This window comes from Bombus impatiens, unplaced genomic scaffold, assembly GCF_000188095.3.
Source record: "Bombus impatiens unplaced genomic scaffold, BIMP_2.2 scf_0481, whole genome shotgun sequence".
Taxonomy (NCBI): Eukaryota; Metazoa; Arthropoda; class Insecta; order Hymenoptera; family Apidae; genus Bombus; species Bombus impatiens.
The window spans coordinates 98,910-112,855 of record NT_176900.1 but is presented as its reverse complement, the minus strand read 5'-3'; the positions used below and the strand labels follow the sequence as shown (position 1 = coordinate 112,855).

The following is a 13,946-nucleotide window of genomic DNA, read 5'->3' as shown; positions in this document are numbered from 1 at the left end:
AGCTCGTACGTTCAAGTCAATATATTCGATACGGCTTAAAATTAGACGTTTTACGTACGTTTTGATCGGACCTATTTACCCGTCCTTCGCCCCTCTCTGTCTCGTTCACCAATTTTCGAACAACGGACCAACGAAAAATCTGTTTCGAAGGTATCTCTATCCGATTCAAAAGTTTAAGTAACACGAACAAGGAGACTCGTTGTTTATCGATATAGATATCGACCCGTCGATGATTCATTGTTAACTGTTGTGAATGTAGATTTTATATCGTCGAGTAATATGCATACGCATACATACATATACGCATACCTATAGATATACGTATATAAGAATATACATATACAGATAATATATATACAATATATATATATATATAAATATATGTATACAGACTCTCTATATTTGGCACATACTATATGCAAGTATACGTATATTATGCGCCTAGCTTAATTAACAGGATTAGTTGATTTCAAATATATAGTTTCTTCTTCTTCTTCTTCTCCTCCTCCTCCTTCTTCTTCTTCTTCTTCTTCTTCTTCTTCTTCTTCTTCTTCTTCTTCTTCTTCTTCTTCTTCTTCTTCTTCTTCTTCTTCTTCTTCTTCTTCTTCTTCTTCTTCTTCTTCTTCTTCTTCTTCTTCTTCTTCTTCTTCTTCTTCTTCTTCTTCTTCTTCTTCTTCTTCTTCTTCTTCTTCTTCTTCTTCTTCTTCTTCTTCTTCTTCTTCTTCTTCTTCTTCTTCTTCTTCTTCTTCTTCTTCTTCTTCTTCTTCTTCTTCTTCTTCTTCTTCTTCTTCTTCTTCTTCTTCTTCTTCTTCTTCTTCTTCTTCTTCTTCTTCTTCTTCTTCTTCTTCTTCTTCTTCTTCTTCTTCTTCTTCTTCTTCTTCTTCTTCTTCTTCTTCTTCTTCTTCTTCTTCTTCTTCTTCTTCTTCTTCTTCTTCTTCTTCTTCTTCTTCTTCTTCTTCTTCTTCTTCTTCTTCTTCTTCTTCTTCTTCTTCTTCTTCTTCTTCTTCTTCTTCTTCTTCCTGTGCGCGTGATATTTCTGGTCTTCGTCGAGTCAATACGTCCGTGTACCTGCCATTGACAAGAGGGAACATCCGAAAAATGTTCAGTTTGCGATAAGGTTGCGACACGACAAACGTTCGTTCGATTTAACGGCGATACAGCGCACTGTGCGAGTTTGACGCGTTTCCAGTCGCGTTTCCCTCGCGCTCCAACGATTTCGTATGTATGCGTAGTAGGTATACGTTAAAGAATGGGAAACACAAAGCGAGAAAGGCGAACGAGAGCGCGGGTCGTTTCATCGTGACATCGAGCGACGATTCGCAATAAATTACTTACGTAAACGAGTAGCGATCCTAACAAGACTCGTAGAAACCGCCTAGCATTTTATACTGTACGTAACAGAAGAGAACGTGATAAACGCGATAACTTAGCACGCAAATCGTAATAATTTGTAAGCGTAGATTTAATTTCTTCGAATTAAGCGAACGATCAACGAACGATATACGCGTTATGTAACGCGTTTGTACACGCGTGGAACGTGTTCTCGACGCGATCGAATCGACAGTTTGAGAAAGTATGTTGCGCGCTTCTAAACAACGAACAAAATCGAGAAAAATCGCGCGCGATGTGAAACATCGATAAAGCGATACGACGGGACGATGCGATGTGGAACGATCGTGCACCTTCCAAGGGGATTGTTCACGCGCGATCGAAATCGGAAACAGAACCGGATCTCCCTCTGTTATATAACGTTTTTCTCGTGTTGTTAGAATACATTTCCAAGACAGTCCTAAACCGTCAATACATCTAGTTATAGCTTATTACGGCGTTATGTAAGCAAACTGTTTTACCAATGTCGTAAAGAAATAAACACAAATACGAAATATAAATGAATAAACGAATAAACTAGTCCACGAACGAATCGATTATTTCACGAACGAACAAATTAACTTGTAAATAAAACAGACCAACGAACCATGTCGTTCCGCGGACATTCGTACGAAAACGTTCGATAATTGCACGATCGTTACGGGGGGATGAAGGTTTTCCCGACGCAACGCGAAGCTCGATGACTCGCCGCGATCCGATAACGTAATACGATGGAATCGTGGAAAGCGAAACTCTTTTTATTTTTCGAATTTTTAACATCGAGCGCCTACTAACGAGATCTTTCCGATTAAGACGAGACCACAAACACGATGTAAATTAAATTATACTCGATTACCGATATGTATTTAATCGTCGTTTCGTTAAGCGAATACGCCCCAAATCGTAACGCGTTTAGTTTCGTTTTAACTAGAAAAATGTAACAAACGTATTGGCAAAAGTTTCGTTGATCGCGAGTGAAAACCGGAGAATTTTGAGCTTCGAGTTAAAAGTCTCGGTTAGTCTAGTCGAACGCTTCGACTCTCGGTGTCTCCGTCTCTTTCGCATTTGTAATTTGCATAAATTGACTCTCGATTTTAGCGCAATTATCGAACGTTTCCTCGTTTACGACATTCGTAATAGATATGTTCGTGCGCGTTTGCGAATAGTGGAGAAAGGAACGGAGGAAAGGGCCGGACGGAGAATATTTGCTTTATTTATTCGTTTATAAACCAGCGTGGTTAACGAAACGGGGAAATGGACAAAAATTTTCGGGAATAAAACGGCTCGCTCCGTGTATGTACGTCGAATAATTTATCTTTATTCTCTTGGTAAATGAATATACAAAGTTTACATCTAGTTTACTTGTTTATACGATGCATCGGATAATATTGATACGATGTGACGATAGTAGCGTCGCTGTTATAATCGCGCGTACCATTTTTCTTTTTCTCTTTGCTCTGTTCGCACGCGTTTTGTATAATCCGATGGCTCTTCCCTTGAATACGGATGAATTACGCGTTAACGATACGAAACAAAAATCATCGAAATACCGCGGATCGTGATCGTCGATCGTTGATTTTCGTTTCCCCTTATTCCTTCTATCCTTTCTCTTCATTTTTCCGTTTCGCTTTTCGCGTTCTCCAGTCTGTACGACGAAAAAATGTTTCATAGGCCGATACGAGTATATGACCCGTTCTATTTTCAAACAGAGCATCAAATTATCACGAAATTATCATTAGACACGAAAACCAAGAATCGTTCGATCGATCCATCGAACGATCGATCGGCGTTTCGTGGTTGCTGCTGGTCCAGTAATGCTCGCTTAACTCTGCCGTGGTTCCGCAAATATCATCGTGCAAATCTCACTCTTGTCTCGACAAGCGATAAGACGTGGAACGTTTTAAGGAAAGTTTCGATATGCGACTAAAAATGGAAATCGCGCGTATCGACAACGACAGCGAAATTCTATTCGCTCGTCTCGACGGTATTCGTAGAACAAAGTTGCCGCTGCTTGCGCGAGAATCGCGATACAAAATCCTAGTTTATTGAAATTTAAGCGAGCACCGCTGTGATTTGTTTGGCGATTAATAGGACTCGACGTTTCGTGGCGATTCGCGCGCGAAATGCCAAATGGAAGAACGAATGGAAACGGGAAACGCGACCGAGTAATCGCAGACAGATGTCAAAGAACAAGAGAAAAATGGAATCTGAGCCAGGGAATACTTTTGGTGTCGTGCTCCGTGAGTATTCGAGAGCGCGCAAAGCGATAGCGTTTAACTGTGAATTAGAATAAATACCAAGATAACTCTAATCAGTCTTTATACAATTATTCGTACATATCTGTTAAATTTTTTTCTCTTTTCTTCCCTTTTTTTTTTTTTGTTGCATTAATTCTTCCCCTTCGTCGTTCATTCTCGCGCCTTTCTCTCGTTTCACCCGCAAGTTTGACTCGATCCTTAGTTATTTACAGCTTCGAAAGGAATTAGTTCGAGGGCGAACGAATTGAACGTGCGCGCACAGACATAGGCACGGAAATTCGTACGCGCAACAAATACGCAACCTTTTTCTTCCCCTGTCTCTAGTTTTCTCTCTTTTCTTTTTTCCCTCTTTTTCCTTTTTCCTTCTCGTTTACTACTCTCTATGCGTTGTGCCGTTAAGCGCGCTTCGGATACAATTCTCGCGGGAAAGCTCGGAAATTGCCCCGAAACTACGTTTCTTTCTTTTCCTTTTCGTCTTTAACGTTCTTTTGGGGTGTGGGTAGCACGTGGAACGCGGAATCGATCCGTTTCGTGCAGGTATCCGCGTTCGAGAGGTCTAGCCGGATCTAAAACGAACAGATGAGGTGGCTGACTGACGCTAAACGGTAAAAAAATATTTCTGCAAACAGCAGCGTCCGTATCAGATCGGAGCCTTTTCGCCATTCTCCAAGGTACGTTCGGCTGCTCTTTGCTCTCGATATTCTTGCTGCTGCTGATAACAACGATGGAAACGATAATGACGACAACGATGACAATGACAACGGTAATTCTCGATCGTGACAACGCGAGTCCGTCGTCGTTCTTAGCATGATGTATTTTTATTTCGATTAATACGATGCGAACGCGAACTCGATCGTTTTCGAATGAACGGATCGGCCCGATATTAAAAAGTCGAGAAGAAAAGACGTTACGGAAGTTGAAATTTCCTTCTTCTGATCGTTGATCGATGGCGATCTAGAAATGCGTAGCGAATCGAAAGATTTTACACGTCTCGTCGTTACCAACGCGTGGTCCTTTCACTGTGATATGTACGATCGGTGTAACAAAGCGTTTATTTCTTTTTTTTCTCTATTTTTTTTTTTTTTTTGTATTTTTCCTTCTTTTTACGAAAAGATCTCAGGGATTTACCTCCGTATGTCGATGATGATAAAAACATGCTCGTTCGCTTCGACCTCGATTCTCTGTCGTCGTGTTCTCTTCTTCTTTTATCTCTAAGTCGCGTTGTTGACGATCTTTAGCTTCGAACGAAGACGAAAGCAAGTCTCGTATAAAAGTCGATACCGTAATTGGCGTTCAAGAGAATGTGTGTAACCTATGCGCATTGAAAGTCGTTTGAAAAAATATACAAGTACAGTGAAAGCTTTATCGTTTTACAAATCGATCGCGATGTCGAAGAATCGTGCCGCTCTTTAGCCGTCGTTTGCATTCCGATCGATCGTATGCTTTAGAAAATGAAGATTTATCGCATAGAAACCAACCATCCGCGGATTATTTAAGATTGCTTTTTCTGTCGGTACCATAAAGCTTTGACTGCAACCATTTCGACGTTTCGTTGATCCTAGAAGAATAGACTGATATCTTCTAATTTACTCGCAAAAACCGTTCATCTATTCGATCCTATCGAGGTATAAAAATTAGAGGAATTTTCTGTCTAACGTCCGTCCAGATAACCAAGGATTTCGAGGCTCGAATAGATACGTGCTACACATTTGCAAAGTAACGTTTGACAAAAAAGATATAACGAAGCCGTAGCGTAAAATCAATCGAGAGTTTCAGATTCGAGTAAACGTAAAATTCTACAAGCGAATTTTACAAATCGCAAATCCTGTTATCTAATTATGTCTGTTTCGCGTAAAATCGTGAAAGGGATGTTATCTACGTACGATCTACGATTTGCAGCTTGCGAGATCGCTAATATCGTTAGCTGATAAATTATCGCGAACGAAGGCTGCGAAATCGAAGAGGTTCTCGCGTAATGTAATTTATGACTTCGCTGTATCCCTTCTGGCCAGACGTACGTCGAACATCGCAAAAAACTCGCACGCACGCGTAATTAATTCGAATAACCTCATCGACGGTGATCTGGCTGACTACTACTGGCTTTTTCTACTCGGCTATACGTTACATTCCCGTTTCTACTCTCTACGTACGGAAGTCGTAACTCGTTCGTGGAAAGAGTAAGAAAATATCTATTAGATGGTATTCCCTTCCGTTGATTTTGTTCCGTGATAGAAAAATTATTCGAGTATGTTCGTACGCTCCGTGATTCGTTAACGTCCGTGATACGATAAAAAAGTAGTTCACGCGTCGCCCATTAGAGCCGTCTTTCGCAACTTCGTTCTCTCGTTTCGATCCACGAAAGTGAAAGCTCGACGAAAGCGACTGGCTCTGTTCGCGTGTCAGAACGTAAACTAAATATTAACACTAACGTTTGCGAATAACGAGTCGAGAAAGGTGTGAGTACGCAACGGTATGTACGAGGTTTGAAGAAAGCTTAATGTCGATACGACACGCGATACCAGGCGAAATCGGTATTCTTAATCGTCCTCGTGAATATTCGACAAGTCTCGTAAACCGAAAAGTATGTAAACTTCAAATGCGAACTGTCGGTATAAACCTTATCTTTTCCAGTTTATTATCCTAAAGCTTATCGTGAAAAATGAAGTTACGAAGGTAGATAATTCGTTCTCTCGAAAGTCGTTGTTCATCGATTCAGCTTCTGAGAGACTCGTGTGAGATTCTTAGGAATCGGATTTTACGCTTTCGCGATAAGTGCGTGAAACATACGCAGAACGAACGCGTGTTAGCAATTCGGACGAAAGGTATTCACCGTGGTTCGGATATTTATCGACAATACCGTATATACCGGTTCTGCGCACTCTTCTCGCCTCTTCCGACTCGATATCGTCGAAAACGATCGGAAGATATTTCAAAATAACAATCTTTCTTCTAGAGCGTATTTACCTGGGAAAGCTAAATTTTACGCAACTCGTCCGACTACGCTGCGCGTTTACGTCAAAGGAAACCTTCTCGAACGAGCGAGTGGAAAGAAAGAAGAAAGCTTGCGCGTCCTATTATACGTATGCTTCGTCGAACAAGCAAGGCACGCTCTCAGTACCACACCTCTCTCTTGCCACTAGTTTATTACTATCGGTGTATTTGATCGGAGATTGCAAAGATCGATCCTAAATCGAAAAATACCGTTCGTTTTGCCGAATTTGCGTCAACAACAATTTCCCAATAGCTTCGCTTGCAACGTATTATCACTTACACGCGTCTGGTGTATGTAAGTTTCCTGTATCGTAGAGTATTCGTAGTATCGTAATAGATAAGCACTGATTAATATACGTTACACACATTATTATCTCGATCGTTTTCTATGTTGTTTCAAAAAAGCGTCGGTTCTTTTTTCTTTTCTTTCTTTTTTTCTTCGTCGAAAGTTAGGAAACCCGTACTTGCAGTTTTGGTTAATCGATATCATAAGTACTTGGATTAACGATAGATGCTCGAACTCGAATTCGTTCGACTATCTGGATTATATATATATATATATCGTTCACTCGTGCGTCGTGCATCTGGGTCCTTAAGTCTTTACTTAATTATGAAATTGGGCGCGTCTCCACGCGAGATCATTTCCTATGGTCTCGCCGCGTTTTTCGCCATTTTAAAATCGCGGAAATAGAAAAGAATTGCCGTAGCGCAAGCGTTAAACAGGACGAATTAACATGGCAGTCGATGAAATCAATTTATATATTCGATATAACGAAGATCTTAGAAAGTCTTGCGATTATGTTTATTACAATGGCAGTAATCGTACGCTTCTCAACGTCCTCTCTGATGGGCTCACTCGCTGATCGTATTAGTCTAGATGTATCGTTATTACGTCGCGTGGGATCGAAATTGTGCCGTCTCGAATATCACGAGGGTAAACAACTCGTGCGAAGATTTTCCGTTTGAAATGCAAGTTTCGCGTTCAGCTTTCAGAATAATGATAAAAGAACATTTTTTTTTTTTTGTAATAATAAGTATATATATATATATAAGTTATTTTAAGCAGTCGTAAATTATTTTCACGAGTGTCTTTGTCGGCTATTTATTGCAATAAAGCGATGAAACGGTGTATGACCACGCCAAGCTATATGGAAAAATAAAAAATGTAAAAAAATTTCACTCCTTCCAGTCTGGCGATCGAAATAGTCTCACGTGCGATTATAATGGTTCGTGATTGACGAGCGATTGACGAGCGGTGATTCGTGAGCAGCTGGCGAGATATGTTTGTATGGCGAGTCGTTCGTTCATATTCGAACGAGTCGTTGTACCGGCTGAAAAAACGGGCAGACCATAAAAGTGTATCTACAAGTGTATGATTTCTTACTGGTACGTGCATATGGAGAGATAATTGATATGGAAGAACGGGGCAGAATATTATCTCGACATACGACATCTGTATCGAAAATAAGACAATGTAACCGTAAGTGTCGGATGTTGTGAGTAATCGACCGGTATGATATGTAATAACGTTACTTTTGATATCGGTGATAGGGTAAAAATCCACGATGGTAATTCTCCACGAACCTCGATGAGAAGAAAACACGTTTGAAAGAAGGTTCCCATCGAAGTACGTTCGCGAAGAACGACGATTCTTTTCTGAGAACAATCTCGCGAATGTCTCGATGGGAAACGTTTCGTCGAGGCGACCTAGGAACGTGATCGTCGAGAATGACGACGGGAACGGCGTCGTGAGAACGTATCGGGGAGCGGAGCGAGAGCGAAGAGGTTGGAATCTAGCAGACACGATCAACGTCTAATGAGGCAAACACGTATCCGAGTCTCCGCTGCTGGCCATCGAGAAATTAGCCGAGTCGCGATCGCTCTGCCTGATCTGCGCGGTAGTGGTCAATTTTCCATTAACCTGCGAAGCTTGGGGGAAAGTGTGGTGGCCTGGCAGTGCCCAGGGTTGCGTGTGTAGCTGCACAGGAGGGAACCTCTTGACGAAAGGGTTGTTCGGTGTGGGCGTGATGCCGTGAAGAAGTCTGACGCCGTTGTGATGGGACGGTAGAGTAGTATGGGCTGGTACCGACGAGTGTACTTGCGGAGGGACGAAAGCGTGCCTCGGCACCGATCCGCAGCTTCCGCTAGATCCACCCATATGAGATCCAGCCATACTATGAGAGGCGTGTGGCAGAGGCATGGTGGAGCAATGCGGATAAGTGACCGCCGGCTGGGTCGGATAATGCGGCAGAGTGGCCGACGTTGCGTGCACGCGGATATCGTTGCTCTCCGTGAACGACGTCATCCTCATGTTCGTGGAACGACCGAAAGGTTCCTCGTTAGGATTCAGCGGTTCCGTCAGCTTCGTCCTCGAGAGTTTCCGCCGGATCACCACGGTCGCCTCGTTCGGATTCTCGAGAATCACAGCTGGACATCCTTGTCCAACCACGTTGACGTCGTTCGCGTTAACGTTCGTGTTGACGCCCGTGTTCGCACTCGCGTTTATACTCGCGTTCGCTGTTGAATTCGCGTTGATATTGGCGAACAGTGGCACGTGATTCGCGTATTGCGGCGATGAGAAGGATTGACTAGTGCCTGGACGACTGTTCGGCGGTGAGAAGGTGGCCGTTGCGGATGGAGGCTGAATCCCTCGCTGGAGGGAACAGCTGCGCCACTGATCGCGTGATTCCTCGCCGTCTCGTTGATCGCAGTTGCCGCTCACGTCGTCCACGCTCGTCGCTCGTCTTTGACAACTACCGTTACTCGCGTTGCTCGCGTTACTGTGCACGCCACTCGAGGACGTTTCGCTGTGGCTGCTCGCGTTGCTGTGACCCGTCACCGAACCAGCTCCGCTGCTACCACCCACCACGGCGTCCAATGGCGGAGAATTTGAAGAATCCGAGCGAGGTGTTAACTCTTCGTGTGGCATTCCCGAATCCCCTCGACGCAGACATCGCGGCGTTTGACCACCGTTTGCCTGAAACCAATGCGCGACCACCTACCTTCAATTTAAGGAACAGGGCTTCCACGGATTTTTGTTTATCGACGTTTATCTCGCTCTCTGTATTCAGTTATTTATTTATTTATTTGTCATTTTTCTGTCTGGTATTTATTTGGTAGTTTGTTAGAAGAAAAGTATATTGTGAACGACAAGAGTTGTTAGTACCTGGGTGTTAGTGGTTAGTAACGCCGTGACAACTTCGGTAGTCGGTGCACAAGTTGGAGTCGGAGTCGGAGTCGGAGGTGGCAGTGGAAGTGGTTCCGAAGTGGGATCGGGCAAAGGGTCTGGAGTCAATAGGGGCGAGGGGTCGCCTTCCGAAGGTTGTAGATCGCGATTTGCGCTCGCGTAGTATGTCACTTGGTCGTCGTTCACGCACTCGAGCAGCTGTTGAAACGTTTCATCAACGATTAATTGCCAAGCGAAATGCCAATTAGAAAGTAAGCCTGCAAGAGTCTCATGAATTTATTGGAGATCATACGAATCGAAGAGAGAACGCAAAAAAAAAGAAGAGAAAAACAGGACCATCGGGCGAAGGAAGAAGAGGAGAGAAACAAACGTGTTTCAATTCTTAGCAAACGTATCTCTCGAACCTTTTTTTACGTAGATACATTTACATGTACAATATAAAATTGGTACGGTTGCTGTTTGGAGATGACAGAGCAGAATTCGAAAGGATGGGAGGATAAGCGTAAGAAGATCGAACGTGCACTACCGATGCGATCGAATTGCGTAGAAATTTGTACGATGTTAAATCGCTTTTCAAACATCTTTCCTCGTCTCGTACGATTCTACGTTAACGTATGTTAGTACGCAACCAAAAAACAAACACACGCAGTTAAAAAATGTTAGTATTACTTCGAAGCGTCAACACGAAACGAGAAAACAAACGAACGAATAAAAAAAAAATATTTTTGTACGCCTTACGTTGCCAAACTTAGGTATAACGTCCCTACGAGATATCAGCCACCTTTCCCACTGTCAAAGCAAAAGAAAACTAAGTTAAATGTCGAAGGGGAAATGAACGACGTTACAAGAGTCGGAAGGTACTCGAGCAAAATATTTTCAAGTTAACGAAACGTTTATCGCGAATGAAATCTAACGGGGAAAGGACGATTCGCGACAGAAAATGATCGAATACCTTGTTCTCTTCGGACGTTGAATCGTCCGCTGGGTCCAGAGACGTGATCAGCGGTAATTCTCGTAACGTGGCATAATCTCCATCATCTTCAGGGCCTCCGTCACCGGTGCCTCGTCTGACTTTTCCTTTATTGCTGCAATCCACACGCACCACGTTGTAATATGTTACAACGAGGTCATACGAATACTTATCCGTTAGGATAGACGAGGAAAATAGAGATAATGGGAGAAGGGGAGAAAGACAGGGGAGAAGAAAGGGAGGGGAGGAAGACAGGAAAAGAGAGAATTGGATAAAGTGATATCTCTTTTTTGTTAGTTTCTAGCGATCCATGTGGTCCATATTGGACGTAAACGTAAGAAATTTTATTCAGTCTCGTGAAAGCGAAAACGAATGACAATAAGGCTTAGTGAATAAATACAGGTGCTAGCAATACGTGACGTTAACTCTTCGAGATTTGACACTTGGTGCGAATTGTATTGAAAATGAAATATCGTTTACTCATAGCGTAACATAAGCGTAATAACATAGCGTATCATATGATATTAGTAACGTTTTTTATTTTTTAAGAATTCCTGCTAGATCGTGATACGAAATAGGTGTAATAATATAACATTATGATCTCAAAGAGTTAACGAATCTCGATACACTTTAAAAGCACGCAATTTAATAACACTGACAACACGCGCGTGTACGTAAGCACCAGATACGAACACGGTACGATTAAGTGGAAAAAGAATTCAAGGTGAGAAGAGGAGATCGATAGGAAATTACTCGCTTGAATATCGTAAGAGCAACAAACATTATAAAAATACATAGTAGCCAAAGCAGGAGAATTCCACAAAGGGAACGCAGGTTATGATAAAAAGGCGATGGCAAGTTCTCCGTGATACGGACTGATTACCGAATTGGAACGATCGATCGGGCGAATTCTCTACAGGAATCTCGAGTTAGTTTTACAGGAAGGAGAGAGAGTAAATGAAAGTGAAGACGAGCATGAGCACGGGCACGGACACAACGATACATACAGAAAGACATCAAGAGGAGGGAGGAGGGTAGTTACCGCGAGCCTGACGTACTAGGCAGGTCGTTAAAGGTGACCTTGGGTTTCAATTTCTTGTTCAGCCAGCCCTTTTCCGTCGTTGGCGCTACGTTTCCGTCGTTCGGCGATCTAGTCGGCGATGGACGTAATTTTGGTCTTAGCCAATAAATCTGTTCGTCGTCGGCTGCTGAGTCGCCGTTTACGGAATCGACGTTTCCTACGATTGGAATAAGATAAAAAGGATTATAGTAGACAGTGTCGCGAAATACGTGTCAGATATTTATAAATTCGTGCCAAGGTATCGAAATTATGAACGAATTTCGGGTACAGAATGTTCGAAGCTTATCTTTCAAGTTAGAAACAACATCAGCCGTTAATGTTTTAAACGATAATATACCGCGGAAAGTAAAAAGAGGGTCGTGCTATAAACGGTTCTGTTACACAAGACTATAGTTTGTTCGTCAGCTCGACGTATTGTTCGTACGCTGGTGTAATAAAAATTGACTCGGAGACAATTATTAAAAGAAAACGTTTAACAGTAGTATAAGTATATCGCCGACATTGCTGCAACTTTGGACCAAATTAAAACACAAAATATTCACGAGTATTCAAAGATACGAAAAAGTTTCTCGTACGCTCTTACGCGCTTACTGCCGCCTTCCTCCATAGCGCGATATTTTACCTTGACTGCGTGCTTTCCTTTCAATAGCCGCCTTTTGTATCACGCTCATGATAGCTTTCTTCGGCGACGCGTCGGCAATCGTGTAAGTTCTACCATTCCCAACGACCAGTAACGGCGCGTTAGTTCCGTCCTCGTCGTCTCTAGCTGACAATAGATCCACGTCAGTTACGAGTTTCACCGATCTGGCTGACCTAACGGTAGCACGACCGATCGTCACTCGCAATTTGAATGTCCAGCGTTGTTTTATCGTGAGAAAGATCCATAAGAGTAACCAGAGGAACAAGTGCAGAACGGTAGCGACGACACAGGCTAATATCGCGCCATCCAGACTGCCACGATACACGACGCTGTAGTCGTAGAGCAACGGTGCGCTGCAGATCGCGATCGACAGGAATACGCACAGAGCTGTGCAGTGAATGAAATACATCCAACCATTGCCATTTCTATTCTCCTTTGACAAGATTATTCGACGCTCTCGTTCTTGGCTCAAAAACGCCGTAAACCTGTATGTACAGAAGCGCAAAGAAGTTAAAGAAACTTTCGTACGACGAAAAGCAGTTCCATTAAAGAACGAAACAGGGCGGAATGGAAGAAAACAGAGGGTATGGAAAGCGACTTACCTGCCGTAAGCGTAGAAATACATCACCATGCTAGAACAGAGCACCAGGAGGGAGGAAAGAGCAAACAAGACGAGGGTAACGTGTGGATTTAGTAAGAAGTAAGAGTCCCCGAAGATTGTCGATATGCTGCTAGTAGTCGATATCGTGCGATACTGTTGTCGAAGAACTGGTAGCACCTTCAAGGGTCCCATCACTTGAACCTGAAGATGTTACAAATTTTAATTCTTCCGTTACTTTTTACTTTTATAAGGGAATTTCTTACAAGAGCGTGTCTTACCTTGTAAAGTACGGACATTCCAATATAGGCTAATAAACTCTGGGCGGAATTGACGATCAACTGGAAGCTAAAAATCGTGGCCAACGGTTTATTGCACGACCAGAACACCGCTGGGTATCTCACAGAATACACTCCGAGAGCGATGGCGTAATTCAAGTACTCGAGAGTAATAGGTCCGTATGATTCAGCTAATGGAGATACAAGAAGGAAGATTACGACAAGTCGGAGAAAGAGAAAACAACTCGAGATTCGATTTTAACTTACCCGGATTCAACTTCTCCGGATGATCCAAATCAGCCAAACTATTCATCGTCAACGACATACTCTGCGCTGTCATATTCCCAACGTTCTTACCGGGCCGAACAGTCGTCGATGATTTCCCCGTGTTCTTCGTTTTCAATTTACTCCTCGAATTATTGCTTCTAATAATCGACTTCGCAGCGGTAGGTCTTCTAACGGTATTGCCGTACTTCATCGAGCTAGACGTTGAAGATGACGTCGACGGTAACGTTGTCGTTACGGCTGTAGCAGCGGTTGGAACTGCGGTTGCGGTCGTAGTCGCAGCTGTAACC

The 13,946-nt window shown here is 42.9% G+C and overlaps 1 protein-coding gene and 1 long non-coding RNA gene across 7 annotated transcripts in view; both read right to left on the bottom strand.

Moving 5' to 3' along the window:
• Positions 1-2,662: 2,662 nt before the first annotated feature.
• The window catches only part of LOC117151855, a 21,771-nt gene continuing 10,487 nt past the window's right edge, over positions 2,663-13,946 (bottom strand). Inside the window, exon 3 of the long non-coding RNA XR_004461999.1 lies at positions 2,663-5,133. This is a non-coding gene — a long non-coding RNA (uncharacterized LOC117151855). The remainder of the gene's footprint in view (positions 5,134-13,946) is intronic.
• The window catches only part of LOC100743192 (protein tincar), a 35,131-nt gene continuing 28,683 nt past the window's right edge, over positions 7,499-13,946 (bottom strand). For 3 of the 6 annotated variants that reach the window (XM_024368817.2, XM_012387693.3, XM_024368818.2), the window contains 9 exons: positions 13,625-13,946; positions 13,375-13,563; positions 13,098-13,297; positions 12,478-12,980; positions 11,817-12,012; positions 10,757-10,889; positions 10,543-10,593; positions 9,784-10,002; positions 7,499-9,594 (listed from right to left, as the gene is read on the bottom strand). In XM_024368817.2, coding sequence (XP_024224585.1) covers positions 8,431-9,594; positions 9,784-10,002; positions 10,543-10,593; positions 10,757-10,889; positions 11,817-12,012; positions 12,478-12,980; positions 13,098-13,297; positions 13,375-13,563; positions 13,625-13,946 — 2,977 coding nt within the window. In that variant the 3' untranslated portion in view covers positions 7,499-8,430. The remainder of the gene's footprint in view (positions 9,595-9,783; positions 10,003-10,542; positions 10,594-10,756; positions 10,890-11,816; positions 12,013-12,477; positions 12,981-13,097; positions 13,298-13,374; positions 13,564-13,624) is intronic. The other 3 variants (XM_024368820.2, XM_024368819.2, XM_012387696.3) reach the window with 3 other exon arrangements.